The sequence below is a fragment of the Corvus hawaiiensis genome, chromosome 4 (assembly GCF_020740725.1).
Source record: "Corvus hawaiiensis isolate bCorHaw1 chromosome 4, bCorHaw1.pri.cur, whole genome shotgun sequence".
Classification (NCBI taxonomy): domain Eukaryota; kingdom Metazoa; phylum Chordata; class Aves; order Passeriformes; family Corvidae; genus Corvus; species Corvus hawaiiensis.
In genome coordinates this window covers 30,913,088-30,928,094 of record NC_063216.1, presented here as the reverse complement: position 1 = coordinate 30,928,094, position 15,007 = coordinate 30,913,088, and the positions used below count along the sequence as shown (strand labels likewise).

The following is a 15,007-nucleotide window of genomic DNA, read 5'->3' as shown; positions in this document are numbered from 1 at the left end:
TCAAGTCACCCTTCCATTTTAGGTGAAATGTAACTGTCTGATCCAAGCCAAAACAAAACTTCAACATTTCTTGATGTGAGTCAAACTCAACCAACATTTTTTTCAGTCGCTGATTAAATTTTTTAAAAAAAAAGGGACATCAGCAGAGAATTGTTTCTCTGAGGTCTGGAGCTGAGAGATAGAATTACATCAGTCATCAGTACACTTATCTCCTACCAAGCGCTGAGAGAAAGAAAACAGCACTGAGAAACAGATACTAGCCTCAAGGAAAGCACATGCCAGCAGAACAGAATTCCTATAGTGAAACTTATGAGGGCAGCTTTCTCCAGGAGGGATGCAGACAGGAGTTCTTCCCAGTTTCCCACAGGGCATAATTAGAGAATGTAAACAGATGATGGAACGGTTTGCTGATGATTAAAGAATCATTCACTGACCTTCTCCCCTCTTTCTGTCCCACTCCCAGACAACTGAATGAACTTGATACCATGATCCTGCTGCTTCTTATCTCAGCTCTGGTACCATTCTGACAATCAAATCCAATTGTCTCACACATTCAGGCATAACACTAACCCAGCAAAAATGTGGTTTATTTTTATTTGTAGTTTGAATTAGGTTGTGGAAGGGAGGTGCTGGGACAAGTGGGGAGCATTCAACAGCTTTGCACCATTACATTTTTCACAAAACTGCAGCTCCAGCACTAATTTTAGTTCTAGAGCTTCCTGTCTCCCATGTAACTCAAGACTACAAAAATAATAATCATAATCTACTTCTTGAAGACAGCAAGAAAGTTGGAGAAACATATCAATATTCTCCACCCCTGCATATTCACAGAGAATTTGGCAAACAAAAATCCCAAGAAATTTTAGGAAGGGAACTAGAGCATGACATACTCCATACTAGAAATCACAGCTCTTGTGTCACTAAAGAGGAGCAAATAGCATGAGTTGGTCCATCTGGCAGATGATCATTTAGGGATTAGAGCCAGATGAGGAAGATAAAATCCAGCTAGAATCCTGGCCTAACCACTGCCTAGGCCAGGACAAATGATCAGGCTTCCAGACTCAACCATCAGCTCTACTCTCTATTTTGCACTCAAAGATTATGCAACACAAGGCAGATTTTACAGCAGTAGTATCTTTAAGCTGTCATGACTGATGCAGAGACTGGGTTAGTTCAGAATCATGTGACTGAAAACACCTTCTTTAATGGCTTTCACTCTTTTACTTGCTAACAGAGGACAGACAATTCCTGGAATTGATTTTTTTTTTAATGACCAAGGTTATCAAGAATTTTTCCCCCAGTTACTCTCTCTGGCATTTTTTGCTTTAACAAAGCTTCTATGTGCATGGCTTGTGCGTTTTGTAAGGGCATTATTCTCTGAATTAAATTGGATCACTACAGTAAGGCTTTGCAATTACATCTAAGGCCAAACACAAGGCAATTGCAAATCCGGGACAAGAATTCCAAGTCTAAAACCAGAAAAGCAGAGTCCTCCTTCTTTAAATTAGTGAGGAAGATGACAGAACTCAGGTCAGTTGAGGCTTTATGAGGAAAGAGTAAAATTAATGTTGCTTCAGATTTTAGGCACCTGGCATGTCCCAATTGGAACTGATTTAAAACAATGTCACAGATTTGGATATGCTCTGCCACTAAGTCAAGTCAGGCCTCTGTTAGAAATGGGGAAAGGAATTTCATACCTAAGAAAGCCAGAGCAAATAACTTGGCTGGATGATATGACTGGACTTTACAGAAAGGTGAGAGATTTGGGATAAAAGTGTCTGGATCTCCAGACGCTACGGGCACTAGGATTCAATTTGTCCAACATCTAACTATGCATTTTAAAAACATACAGATACTCTTATACTCTGAATCAAGTGTCAACACTAGAAAGATGAAGCACGTTGTAGAGAAGATTTACATTTCCATCACTGGAGAACTGGTCTGACTATTGCTTTTTCTACCACTGACCTATACCATTAGAGCTGAGATTAATTCTTCCCCAGTAATCCAAGATAAAACAGTTCTAGCATGTTTCATATTTTGATTTTTTTAAAATCTGGTTATTTTACAGTCTGTTTAGGTTCCTATCATAGGCAAGGCATATACTTTTAAGAGAGATACTTTGTCACTCTTTTGCTTACATGTTAAGGGCCTACCTGTGTCTGGAAACTCTCCTTCATGCCCTAGGAGTAATGTGAGATCTGAGCTAGCTGAGAATTCCTGAAGGTCTCCAAATTGCAGGCACTGTCAAGTTGGAGCTCCTGCTCATCCAACAGCTTCTGCAGGAAGCTGTACTTCAACATGGGTTCAGACACCAACATCTCCTTCCTATCAGTTCATCACATTGGAGCTCTTCTAGTAGGACTTCTAGGATTTCTGCAAAGAGCCACTCTGTGTCTGCTTCATGGAGTCTTTACTGCATATGGATGCAAGACAGCTGGAGACGTTGGAGTTGTTCAGACTAGAGGTAGCCATGTACTAAAAGGCTCTTCAATTACCAAGCACACCAATGTTTTCACATTGGAAGGCTCTGCCTGAACCACCTGAGGTGCTTGTACAGGTAAGTCACACAAGAGTCTTCACTCCAGCAGCTAAGTGGCTGACAATGCAAATAAAGCCTTCCCCAAAGCTAAACACATACCTACACTCTCCCGTGTTCTTACCAAGAACTTCAAAAAGAAGGATGAGCTGTGGGCACCAATGTGTGCAAAAGTAGAATGAGAGTGTTTAGGGACACCTTCTCTAAGGAAAGTTGTGATGGTGCTAGAGTTTCCCTGAAGACAGCCTAAATGGGCCAGGCAGTCTGATGGGAATAAAGTTACAGATTGAGAAAGGCTATCTCCCAGTTTTACTTCAGAAGACTTGTTTAACTGTCCCATAGATAGAACATCTATCTGCCAGCATGTTAATTAGGATTCTCTACATTCTAGGCAAGATGAAGGAGAAATAGAGTTCTGAGTGCAATCTTAACATCTGCAGCCTTAGTGGGTTCTCACTTCTGCAATTTAGGAAATTGCAAACACAGTCTATAAAAGGATTCATTAGTTGCAGTTTGCCAAATAAAAACCCACCGAGGTCATGCAGCTAAAACCTCAAATAATAGGATCTCTCTCTTATCAAGGGTCAAGAGAGTACATCCCTATTTCATCTCTGCTCCTTATGTGAAACATTTTCAAAAGGTATTCTCAGCTTCTGGAGAAGCCCTCTTTATCCAAAATAGCTTTACACAACCTGACAGAAAAAACTTATATTTGCAACCCCCAGTGAGAAATACGCTTGCACTGCAGTTACAGATGGGCAATGGGGCAAAGAAATAGCCAAAAAAATTCGATTCAGATGGTATCTATAATATTTGATACTAATTTTATTCATAGCAAGCATTTTCAGGTTTTGTCAGAGAATTCTCTGTGGATTTTATCAAAAAGTTTCCCCAGAAAAAAAGGCTTCGGCTACTTCTGGTTTTGCATCTTAACCCACTCTCACACTTAATCTCCTTTAAAACAGTTGAATTTCCCACTTTGCTTAAAAGCCTAAGTCTCAAGCCCTACTTTTCCACTTTAATACAAACACTCAGCTTCACTTCTGTTCGTTACTAGTTCTTCTATATCCAGTTCTTTACAAAGGGCCACTTAGTGCTGGAGCTGCTAGCCCTAGAGTAAGAGCAGCCAGGGCTAGGAACCAACCTCACCTCAGTAAGCATATGACCTGGAGAAGGCAAAAGCCTTGAGCAGAATAACTTGGATAATTTCACTCCCATGAATCTTCACTAAACACGCATGTAGGGGGAAAAAAAAAAAAAAAAAAAAAAAAAAAAAAAAAAAAAAAAGGAGAAAATCTCCTTCCTCTAAAATTTAGCCTAGAATAAGACAGCAGATAAATCCCTGTAGACACTTTCACATTCAAACCACATTTAAAGGAACAGACATATACTTAAGTTTGCTTAAAACCCAGGAAGACACATAAATCTATTGTGTAGGCAGAAGAGGAACAGGGTTTGAGTTGTTCCTGCTAGAGCACTATTTGCCATCTAATCAAGCTTAGCACAGACTGGGCTACCTGTAGTATGACAAAAGCTTAACCACCTATTGATTAATATACCTAGGTAAAGCCTTAGGAAAAAAAACCTGTTGAACAATACCCAATTTGAACAATATTCTAAATGTAATGCTAGCATTCCCCAGATTCAGGGACAGTTTACATAAACTGACTGAATAGTGCAAGGCAGTAACCTCTCACACCGAATAATCCAACAATATACATTCAGATCTTTCATGTACTTCATTTCCTTTCCCATCTTGGAGTACAGGTTGTGCACTATGAACTTTAAGACTCCTTTCCTCTCACAGAAGTGTTTTGTTATTGACAAGTATTACTTTATTGAATTTCCCTTATACACTTCCAGAGACCTAGGTGCCTCATCAACAAACCCCACTAGAGAGTCACATTTATCATATGCTCAGAGAACTATCCATAAATATTAACTGATCTTAAAATATCTTACTAATTAAATGAATATCATCTTGTCCAGCAGCTGTATCTGACAAATGGTCAGCAGACAACCTTCCCTTGGTGGCCTGTTCAACATAGCCTATGGGTATTTATTTCAGTGTTCTGAAAGCAAAGTTTGTGAAGCCAAAAAGTCACATCACAAGCAGCCATCACAAACCTCTCCCAACCATTTCCCAGCCAGGCATCAGAATTTTGGAATTTTTCTTTTCCTATGACTATGCTGATAGAACAAAAGATGGAGCTTGTTCAGTAACAAGTCACATGTCATGTTCTCAGCTATATCACTAGCTTTAGAGAGTCATAGAATCTCTTAGGCTGGAAAAGACCCTTAAGATCATCAAGTCCAACCTAGATCTGCCATCTTCTAGCAGAGAGTATTTCATAGTATCATTCTGTCTTCCAACTTGGTCAAGGAAAGAACAAAGTTTGGTTAATTTTTTTGGTTGGCTATTGTTTTTGGTTGGCTACTGTTTGGGGTTATGGACTTTTTTGTTTATTTTAGAAAAAAAACCCTGCACTGGATTTGTAACAAGTACAAAATTCTGTCACTTTTCATAGATGTGCAGTGTGGGAAAGGCGCAGCCCCTCAGGGCTTTCAGGACAACACTCACCCTTCTAGACATACCCCAGTCTGCCTTCAGGCCTACAGTGTATATTTTACTTAAGTTGGTCAAGACAACTCCCCATGCTGTCAAGTTTCACTATCTGCTCCCCGGCAGTTTCTTGACAGTATTTGCTAAAAAAGGTCCTTAAGGAAGCCCTGCAGACCTTGCAACCAACATTTCTCCCTGATCTGCTCTCAACTGCCTCATCAGTCATCTAACTACTGGCTGGGGAAATAACTACACTTTTTGCTACTCCTTATGCACTTCTTTACACATACATTATTTTGTGATTACAATACTTAACCAGTAATACAAATATAGAACTCATCTATCTCACCAAAGTGTTGGGAGAGCCTGCAGGATGAGAAGGGGAGAGCACATCCTGATCCCATAATGAAGAAGCTATACTTCGTACCTGCTACTAATTAAAAGAACAGCATACAGCTGAAAAATGTTTAAATGGACAGGAATTTAGGGCAATGAAAGCAAACAAAAAAACCTCACAAATACAGATATCCACTGGAAGTGTCGTGAATTGAGTTGCTTCCTGAGGTACTTACGGAGCTGTGAGATAGCCTTCCAAGAAGCCAGCAACATACATAATATCTTCATTGCTTAAGGTCTGAGTGCCATAGCCTGCTCTGATCTCCAGAACTCCCCAGCCTGTAGTCTGTAGACTGTTGTTGTAGAAGCCATAAGCATCTCCACTCCTGTCCAGCATATTCCTGACCTGAAGTATTTTTTCAGCTCTATTCCAGTACACAGTTGCATAGCGGAGTTCTGTGGTGGAGAAGAAAGAGGATAAGGGAAACAAACATAAGTAAATGTTTCCTGTGCAATACTGAAATGTCAAGACAGTATTTTAGCAATTTAGAAAGTTAATTTTATAGCTTTCCATCAGGCTTAGTTCTACTACAGAGATCAACACTAATGTTAATGTACTAAAAAAGGGCATGAGAACTAACTGGAGTTTTACAAAAGCTCACAGTTAAACATTCTCGTGTTATTCTTCTGGAAGTTATCTACAACTCTTTCAGTGTACAGCTCCAACATAGCTGAGTGTTAACATAAAACTCTGAAAAGTATTTCCTTACCTGGCCCAGAAGACAATCTATACAAATCTTACTGAAATCTACTTTAGGAGACAGCATGCCTTAGCAACTGCAAAGGATTATAAACTACTGTTGACTTAATTTTCCACTTAAAGATTCAAAAACTAGCAAAAGTTTTCTACATTGACTATCTGGGCAACTAATCCTGGAGGTGGCATAACAGAAGCACTAGGACTCAGTGGGTCACAATCTTAAAGACAAAAGCGTAAGAGGTATGCAGTCCTTTACAAGATACACAATGTCTGCCATCCATCTGAGATAGAATCGATCCCAAGCATGAAATGACAGGAAGGAAGGGCGTTAGATTGCTCAGAGTTCCATGTGGACCGCTGTTTTAAGAAACATTCTTGATTACTTGTGTTTCAATCCTGCAAAACCGAAGAAAAAAGAGCAAGGTATACTGCTTTCTGAAAAAAAAGAACCAAACCACCAAACAAACAACAACAAAATCAATAAAGTTCCACATCCTACAATTCTAATTGAATCTTCCCTAAGATGGGCTGTGATTACATCAGCTCCCTATTCATGAGTGATCAAATCAGTACTACAGTACTGTAAGTGAGAAGAGTTCAAAAAAATCAAATGTCAGATTTCTCAGAATTATTTGAAAAGTTTTAAGGCATAAATTCCTCAACAGCCCTTCTGAGTGGCTGCACAGCCCTCTGGCACATCATCAGCAGACCTGTCAAGGGTACACTCTGCCCCATCATTGAGGTCATCAAGGAAGGTGCTGACCAGTATGAAGCACTGGTATATACCACTTGTTACCAACCTCCAGCTAGGCTTCGTACACTGTGCACTAGATCAGTCTTCATGATGTACTGCAGACACTTCTCATGGGAACAGAAAATGCATTGTCAGAACCAGAATTTTAGTAGTGAAAGAACTCTGCTTTTTCGACATTCTATGAACACAAGTTGTTACTTGAGTCTATTTAGAGATGAAGTAACTTCAGGGACTTGGAACACAGTGTTTAAAAACATGTTTTTCATCTGCCAGGTACTGAGGCTATTTAAAGGACTGAGACATGATGGACTTCCAGTAACTCTTCAAGCAGCTATGAGCTTAGTCTTCTGCTGTCTCCTTAACTATCTTCTAGCAATAGATGCAGTCATTTCTACTTAAGGTTAAAGGTAGACATGAGAATCACACAGACTGAAAAAACCATAAACAGACGCATAGGCTGATAAGGATCATCACTGATGAAAGCCAAAGGCCACCTTACAAAGCTAGAGCTTACATACCAAAAAAGTCAGAGAAAAGGAGCTTCTGTGAGAGAGTGATGCAAGGGGTCAGAGCAGAACACATCTTGCCTGTCTAGCAGTAAATGGGAAGGCTGATTCCAACCAAGACGGCCATTGCAGGGTAGAGGAGAGACAGGCTACTTGCACAGTAAACAAAGATGTTGAGGAATGTGTAAAAAGAGCAAGAACAAAGTAAGACAAAACATGACCATCTTTCCTTCTCTTTGGGAGGCTGTGGAGACGTGGCTGGAAGTCAAGAGGAACCAGGGCAGCTGGGTATTGCTATTAGTGCCTGCAAACTAAATAGGTATGTCAGATATAATGTGTCTGCCTAAAGCAAAATAGCTGTTGCTTTCCTTTGGAAAAGAAAGTGGATGCCAAAGCCAGACAGACCTATCTGACACAGGTACTCTTACATGGCAGGCTGGGTTTCTTTGTTTTATGCTCTGCCAGAGCATGAACATGCAGAGCTGTTTTCAAAAGTCAGAACAAACTTTTCAATTACCCCTGAAGTCTGCCCTGCTCCAGCTTCCCTACATGACAAATTTAAACTGAAGAAAACCAGGACTCGAAGAGGATGGGAGGGAAGGGGAAATACTAAATAAGAGGATAATTTGCAACAAACCTTGAGAGACCTGTAAAGGAATAGTATTGAGGTAGCTGTTATAGGCATAGTTTAACAACAATGCTGGAAAACACTATTTCCCATTACTGCTTTTTCTTTTCATTGGCTCATCATCTCATTTCACTTTGCAGTTGGAGCTAAAACTACAAGCTTATAAACCTGTGTACACTACAAGGTAATCAAAGCATTTCATACCACCTAATCTGTTACAATTTTATTCTGTGTTCATCTAAACAAGAAGGACTGCCTTTACCAAGAAAGCCATCCAGAACTGAAGCATAACATGGAATACAGATATACAAGAAGCACCTGCACATTTTCAAATACTCCTGTTTGAATTCTGAAAAAAACAGGAGCCTTCCTATTGAATAATACTGGAATTTTTACATTTATTTTTGGAGGGTGAGGCAGGGGTCCTAGCACCTCTTATCTCAGTAGTCATATTGGTCAGCTCTTGCATATAAAACAATTGCAAGGTCTTCATGAACCTACAAATCATCCTTTCATCACAGTTAAGACTTCCAAGTGCTCAGCCTATTAGGACTCTGACAAACAGAAAAGACTGTGCCTGATCTGTAACTATTCCACAGCAGTGTGTCTTAGAATAACCTCAGTAACACACCAAAGCACACACCATCTACTGTGATGAACGAGTCAAAATCCCAGGGGATAGGGCAGGCCAGTGGAATCACCCTTCCTCTCCATCAGCCAGCCAGAAGAACTGCACAGCATCAGCAGTGCAGAGTTTCACCACAACCACCGGTGCGGTGGAAAAGAAACAAGCAGAAGTGCAATGACAGAACAAGCCTGGAAAAAAACAGTTCCTTCTCCCTTCTGCAGACAGTACGGACTGGGAGGAGCCCTCCTCCAAACTGCCTGCTTATAAAGACACATCAATGCTTCTGCCAAAGATAGATCCAGAAACAGGGACTATAGTTGAGGAAGTGCTGGAATTTCTACAGCAAGTGAGAAGTATCTGCTTTTTGTCAAAATTATTCCCTAAATAATGGGAAAAGGAACATATTTCAGCCATGAATAGGAGGTGGTAGTGGTCCCTTTGGGTTTCAAGCTGAAATGCCAAATCTGTTCTCTGCCTCTTGGGCTCAATACAGGTACTTCCAAAGTTTTAATATAACTGCTCATTGTCTTTTATTTGGTGGCAGCAGGAGAGAAGAAATACATATATGTTCATTAGAATATGAAACAAGCAATTAAAAGAAATACTAAGAGGATTGACACATGATGAAACACAAGGAAAGCAGATGCTGAAGAGGACATGAAAGAATGGCAGTAATTTGCAATAAAAGAATTGACAGAGAAGATGAGGAATTAAAGAAAAGCAGTACAGAGATGACCCAAGACCATCCAACAAGCTAACATCACTAATATTTATTAAATAAATTACAGCTACAAAAATAACACCTGACATGCCTTAAGAACGCCAGTAAAATTTGTTTGGCAATGTGCAACAGCTGCTTTTCCTTTTGCTTTCCCGGGTATAAGAAGTTTTTAAAACATACATGTATCAAGTTAGGTTCTTGGACTTCATAATTGAAGAAATTAGTAGAACTCTTTCCCTTGCAGAGGAAAGAACTACAGGGTCTGGAGGTGAGAAATAGCATTCGTATTTTTCCTTAGTCTGAGAAACAAACCAACTCACAAGCAATGGAACACTGGTTAGTTCACATGTAACAACCTCAATTAACAACTGTGAGCATCTCCTACTAATATGAAAACGACTGGTTTCCTTTACTACTAATTTTACTAATTTAATTTAACTACTAGTTTTTATCTATGGCTTTCCAAATGTGAAGCTATTTTTGTAGAGGTGTTCTCCATAGATTCTGCCTATAAACTTTCCACTAAATAGGGAAGATATCATTTCACTGAAAATTAGTTTTGCATCACTTCAAAATACAAAAAAAATCTAAAACAAAATTGCACATTTGATTTCAGTATACCCTCCCCTACAAGTAATGTTCAGTAGTAAAGATTATATTATCACAGCATTGTTGGGGTGGCTCAGCCCGCTCTCGGGCTGAAACCATCAAATGTCAGTCAAAGCAGGGCCACCCACTGGGTGGATTTCCCCACCCAGGACAGTGGATCGGAAGGCGGACCAGACGAGATCACTGAGGTCTAGGTTACCTCCCCCTGGGTGGTTCCCAATTTTAAGTTACCTCCCCCTGTTCCAGAAAGTTCTCCCAATCTTAGTTATTAATTGGCTCCCTGTTGTGACTCCTGCCTCCCTGTTTTCCCCATTTGTTCTGAAAAATTGTATCCTCCCCTCTGCTTGTACTCCATTGGTTGTTTTCTCTTTCCCCGCCTTGCTCCACCCCCCCATAAAAGGGTGTGCCCGCTTCTTTTCGAGGCTTTTTTCTGGTTCCTGGACCTTCCCGCAAATAAACCTGTTGGAACCCATACCAGAGGCCCCTCCCGCCTTCTTTGCTTCCGGACTAACGCAGGCCTAGTCCATCGGCTGCCCGACGTGCTTCCTCTGAGGAGGAGCCAGCGCACGCACCCATCCCACGCCGATTCCACTGAGCCGTGTAGCGAGGACATTGTGGAGCCCAACGCTGCGTCCCCTCTGTCCGAGGGCATGCCGGGGCTTGTGGTGACAAGCCCCCTGGTTGCGTTACAGGATAGCATTTAAATAGTTCAGGTCAATCATAACAAGGATGTTTCTGTTCAATTTTTTAATTTGAAAGAGCTTGACCTATTTTTCCATTAAAAATTTTACAGAATCATAGAATGTTAAGGGTTGGAAGTGACATTAGAGACTATCTAGTCCCAACCTCCCCACCATAGCCAGGGTCACCTTTCACTAGGCCAGGTTGCTCAGGGCCCCATCCAACCTGGCCTTGAACATTTCCAGGGATAGGACATCCACAACTGACTTGGGTAACCTGTGCCAGTGCTCATCACCCTTGCAATAAAGAATTTCTTCCTGTATCTAATCTCAACCTGCCCTCTCTCATTTTAAAACCATTGCCCCTTGTCCTGTCACTACACGCCCATATGAAAAGTATAAAATGCCCGTATAAAATCTCCCTCCTCTTTATATGCCCCCTCCAGCTACTGGAAGGTTGCAGTGAGCTCTCTCCAGAGTGTTCTCCAGACTGAACAACCCCAGCTCCCTCAGTCTGTGTTCATAGGAGAGGTGCTCCATCCCTCTGATCATCTTTGTGGCACTCCTCTGATCCTGCCTATCTATGTGTTTGGTTTTTTTAGAAGCATCCTTTTATCTTTTTCAAAAAGGTATAACTCTAAAGAACAAGTGAGATTTCAATATACAGTTATGACTGGAATCTATTACAAAACAAATGTTAAGCATTTCAGGGCTTCTTTAGAGATTATCTTAAACCACACAAGAAATTAACCCGAAGCCCAGTAATTTTCAAATAAAGGAGTAAATACTTTCTTGATCTGCCTGAATAGAAGCCATTTGCGTTTTCTATTCCACTGGCCTTAATTTATCCTATTTCCTCAAATACTTCAGGTCTAAGTAATTTTTCAATTTGCTTCCAACAGGCCTGTCATTATTTGAAGCCTAATCCCCTGGTTTGTGCTTACATCCGAGAAAAGCAATACTCAAAGGTGAACTATCAATTAAGGGTTTCAGTCTTGTATGGTTTTCATGTTCACAAGGACACTTACTAGTAAAGTTTAGCAAATGCAGCAGATTTGCCAAAACAGTTACAGGTACCCACTATAGGTCACCCAGAGAAAGAAAAATAACCATTCAACAAATAGCTTCACTAATCTGAGAGCACCTCAATTTAAGTCATATTAGAGAACATTCTCTAGAAACAGTTTCCAGAGCGTATGATGGAGAACCTTCAAGGCATTCAAAACACTAAAGAACAACGAACCAATTTTTAAAAAGAAGGAATCTAGACAATTCACAATGTTGAAAGCCATTTACTCCATTAAAACAGCCTAAAGGCACTTCTATTTGCTCCTTTGTAGTTTTCTACCAGAACTCAATTATGATGTTAGAAATCAGTTGGGCATTAGCTGAAACTACCTCATACCCTAAACTTCCTTTCATTAATTCATAATTCATATGTGCATAATTCACAGCTGACCCTTCCTTTGGTTCTCTTAACTGAAGTTTTTGCCAATCCAGGTAAAGTTTTAAACTCGTGTCTGCAAGATGAGGTAGGACTGCCCACAAAATTATATAATCACAACATTTTGCACTCATTGAAACAACTCTTAGGTGAATTTCTCCTTGGTTTGTGGCACTTAATACATTAACTGGGAAATTCATGTAAGATAAGCACCAAATCCAGCCCTTAAAACCTTCAGAACTTACTGAAAGCAGCACAAGAGCAAGATACTGTGTCCCTGCCCGAGGCAGCATGGTTGGAACAAGATGATCCTCAAGGTCCCTTCCAACTCAAACCGTTCTGGGATTCCGTGTGAGTTCTGAAGCACAGACCGTGACCTACACCCACAAGGTAGCACTAAAACTGTTAGTCACAAGCTGCAGCATGCTGTAGGCCACAGCACCACAACGGAGTCTCCATTCGGAACGATTCCCGTGCCTGCATATGACACTGAAAACCAGCACGGCTGGGAGCTCAAGGCAACTTCCCACCTGCTGGATCCTCAGTTTGGTTCCCGGCACCCCTCCTGGGAACGGGGAAGATGTTTAGAAAGCGCCGGCACCGAACACCCACGAGGCGGCACGGCCGCGCCGGCCCAGCCGCCGGGGCACGAGGTGCTCCCGGAGGAGCCCCTGGGGGGGCCAGACCCAGCCCGGCCTGCGGGGTCCCGCCGTGAGGAGCGGGGTTCCGGCGGCCTCGCACCCGCGTTCCAGGCAGCGCGGGGCGGAGGTGCAGCTGCCCCAGGTGGGGCGCGGAGCCCGGCGGTCCCCCGGGAGAGCCGCGCTGCCGCAGCCGCAGCAGAGCCCGGGCCGGGCTACCCCTCCCGACTGCCTGGCAAGCCCGGGGCTGGGGGCACTCGCAGGGCAGCGCCGGTACCTCCTTTCGTCCCGCCCACGACGGCGACGGGGCTTTTGGCTGACCGCCCCCCGCGACCCCGCTCGCCTCACCTGCGCGGCCGCCCGCCGCCGCCCACAGGAGGACGAGCGCCCAGCAGCAGCGGCACGCACCACCACCCGCCCGAGCCATGCCACCGCTCCCCCGCACCTCCTCCGAGCGCCGGGAGGCGGCGGGACTTTAAGAAGTTCCCTCGCTCAGGGCAGGTCTCGCCGCTGCCCCCGCCTCCTCCGGCGCCCGCCCCGGCCGCGGCGCCCCGTGCTGGAGGTTACGGCGGCCGGGGAACGGTTGTTCCCCGCGCCGGCCGCCGGGATGTACCCCGGCAGCGGCGGCATCTTTCCTGCCCCGATACGGGTTTGGAGACCCCAAGGCCTGACTGAGGTGTGGGAGTCACTCCTGGCTGAGGTCCGGCGTCGCAGGGTAGTGAGAACGGACCCCCAGGCTGGTGCCTGTGGGACCCCTGGACTTCCCGAGGGTGATTAACCTAAAAGGGGGGAAGGTTTATCAGGAAAGGCCTCCGAAAAGCAACCAGAGTTGGACGATGCCTTGTCGAGCGATGCGTTTTTCATCACAGGAAGGGCAGCTTTCGGCCCTGTTGGGAACAGCAACTGCTGTGTGTCCCAGCAGAAGAAATGAGGGACAGTCCTTTTCCTGGGGTTTACAGATAAAGACAACTGTCCATGGGGTTTTCCTTTGCACCCGTGATTCAGACCATTTTGAGGCACTGCATTTTTGTCTCAACCAGTGTTGGATAGTCTATCTGAAAACGGCCATTATTTGGACTTCGTGTTTCAGTAATTGTTTAAGACAGTTTGAATTTGATACCGGTGCCTGTAATAGCCTCATATAACAGGGTCACATGCCAACCAGTTCAGGCCAAGTAGCAAGCCTTGGCCCCAAGCCCAGGGTAAGAGCACTGTATCTCCAGGCTGCAGGCATCCTTCCATAACTGTCACTGCTTTGTTCTAGGCTATTTTTCACTTAGAGATAAGGAAAAAAACAGACATTCATACCAGAAACCAGGATTTTTAAAAAGAGTAGTCAAAGTTGATTTTATTGTGATGTGTAGGTAACAGATATGTGCAAGGATAGAACCATGTGAAAAACAAGTCTACCAGAAGATGGGTCCATCAACTCATTGCTAAGGTTAACTATTTATCTTCACAAAATGATACGAAATTTATTACCTGAAGAACACTGGAAAGAGAAGGGCTGCTGAAAACTAAGCACTGTTTAAAATAATCTTCTTAATCAATGTCAGCAGACATTTGCTCTAAAATAATTTGTATCTCAGTGGTGTCAAAGATGAAACCCATAAAACTCCTCTTTAAAAAGAGTAGTTATGTCACTTGTTATCACTTCAAAGATCAGAACAGCTCTTATTGGGGTAATCATAGTGGTTGTCTTCAGGCTTGATGAGTCCAGCACTTGTCACTACAACACAGCTACACTTGCTGAGTGTTTCAGCTACAGCAACCTGAACAGCCCAGCAGTGCCCAGCAGCGCAGCAGTTGCACCCAAGAATGCAGACAAAGCTTGTTATTGGCACCATGAGGTAGGAAATAGCAGACGTTATATTTTTATTGTACTCATACTCTTTTTAATGCATACCAATTTTAGAAGATATGGGTTGGTTTTTTTTCCTATGCTTATCCCAATGGATGTTTCCGTGGGGACACAAAGGATGGTATGGTATTAATGGCAGGTTGAGTTTCAGATTGGTTATATATAATGTGAAAGCTATGGCTGTTGGGTACACATTTTCTGCTATTTGTCTGTATCATGTTCCTGAATGTAGGAATTTACATTTATTAGGTAAGAGTATAAGCCCTACAGCACCTCATTATTTAATTTTTCCAGTAATCTTTGCACTTCAGATCTGTCTATTTACATCTACATTGTTCTT

General features: G+C 42.6%; 1 protein-coding gene across 1 annotated transcript in view; it reads right to left on the bottom strand.

Annotated features, from left to right (window-relative positions):
- PLBD1 (phospholipase B domain containing 1) overlaps positions 1–13,245 on the bottom strand; it is a 45,546-nt gene extending 32,301 nt beyond the window's left edge. Inside the window, exons 1-2 of the mRNA XM_048301708.1 lie at positions 13,155–13,245; positions 5,675–5,894 (exon numbers count right to left, since the gene is read on the bottom strand). Of these exons, the coding sequence (XP_048157665.1) occupies positions 5,675–5,894; positions 13,155–13,233 (299 nt within the window). The 5' untranslated portion in view covers positions 13,234–13,245. The remainder of the gene's footprint in view (positions 1–5,674; positions 5,895–13,154) is intronic.
- Between the last annotated feature and the right edge of the window lie 1,762 nt (positions 13,246–15,007).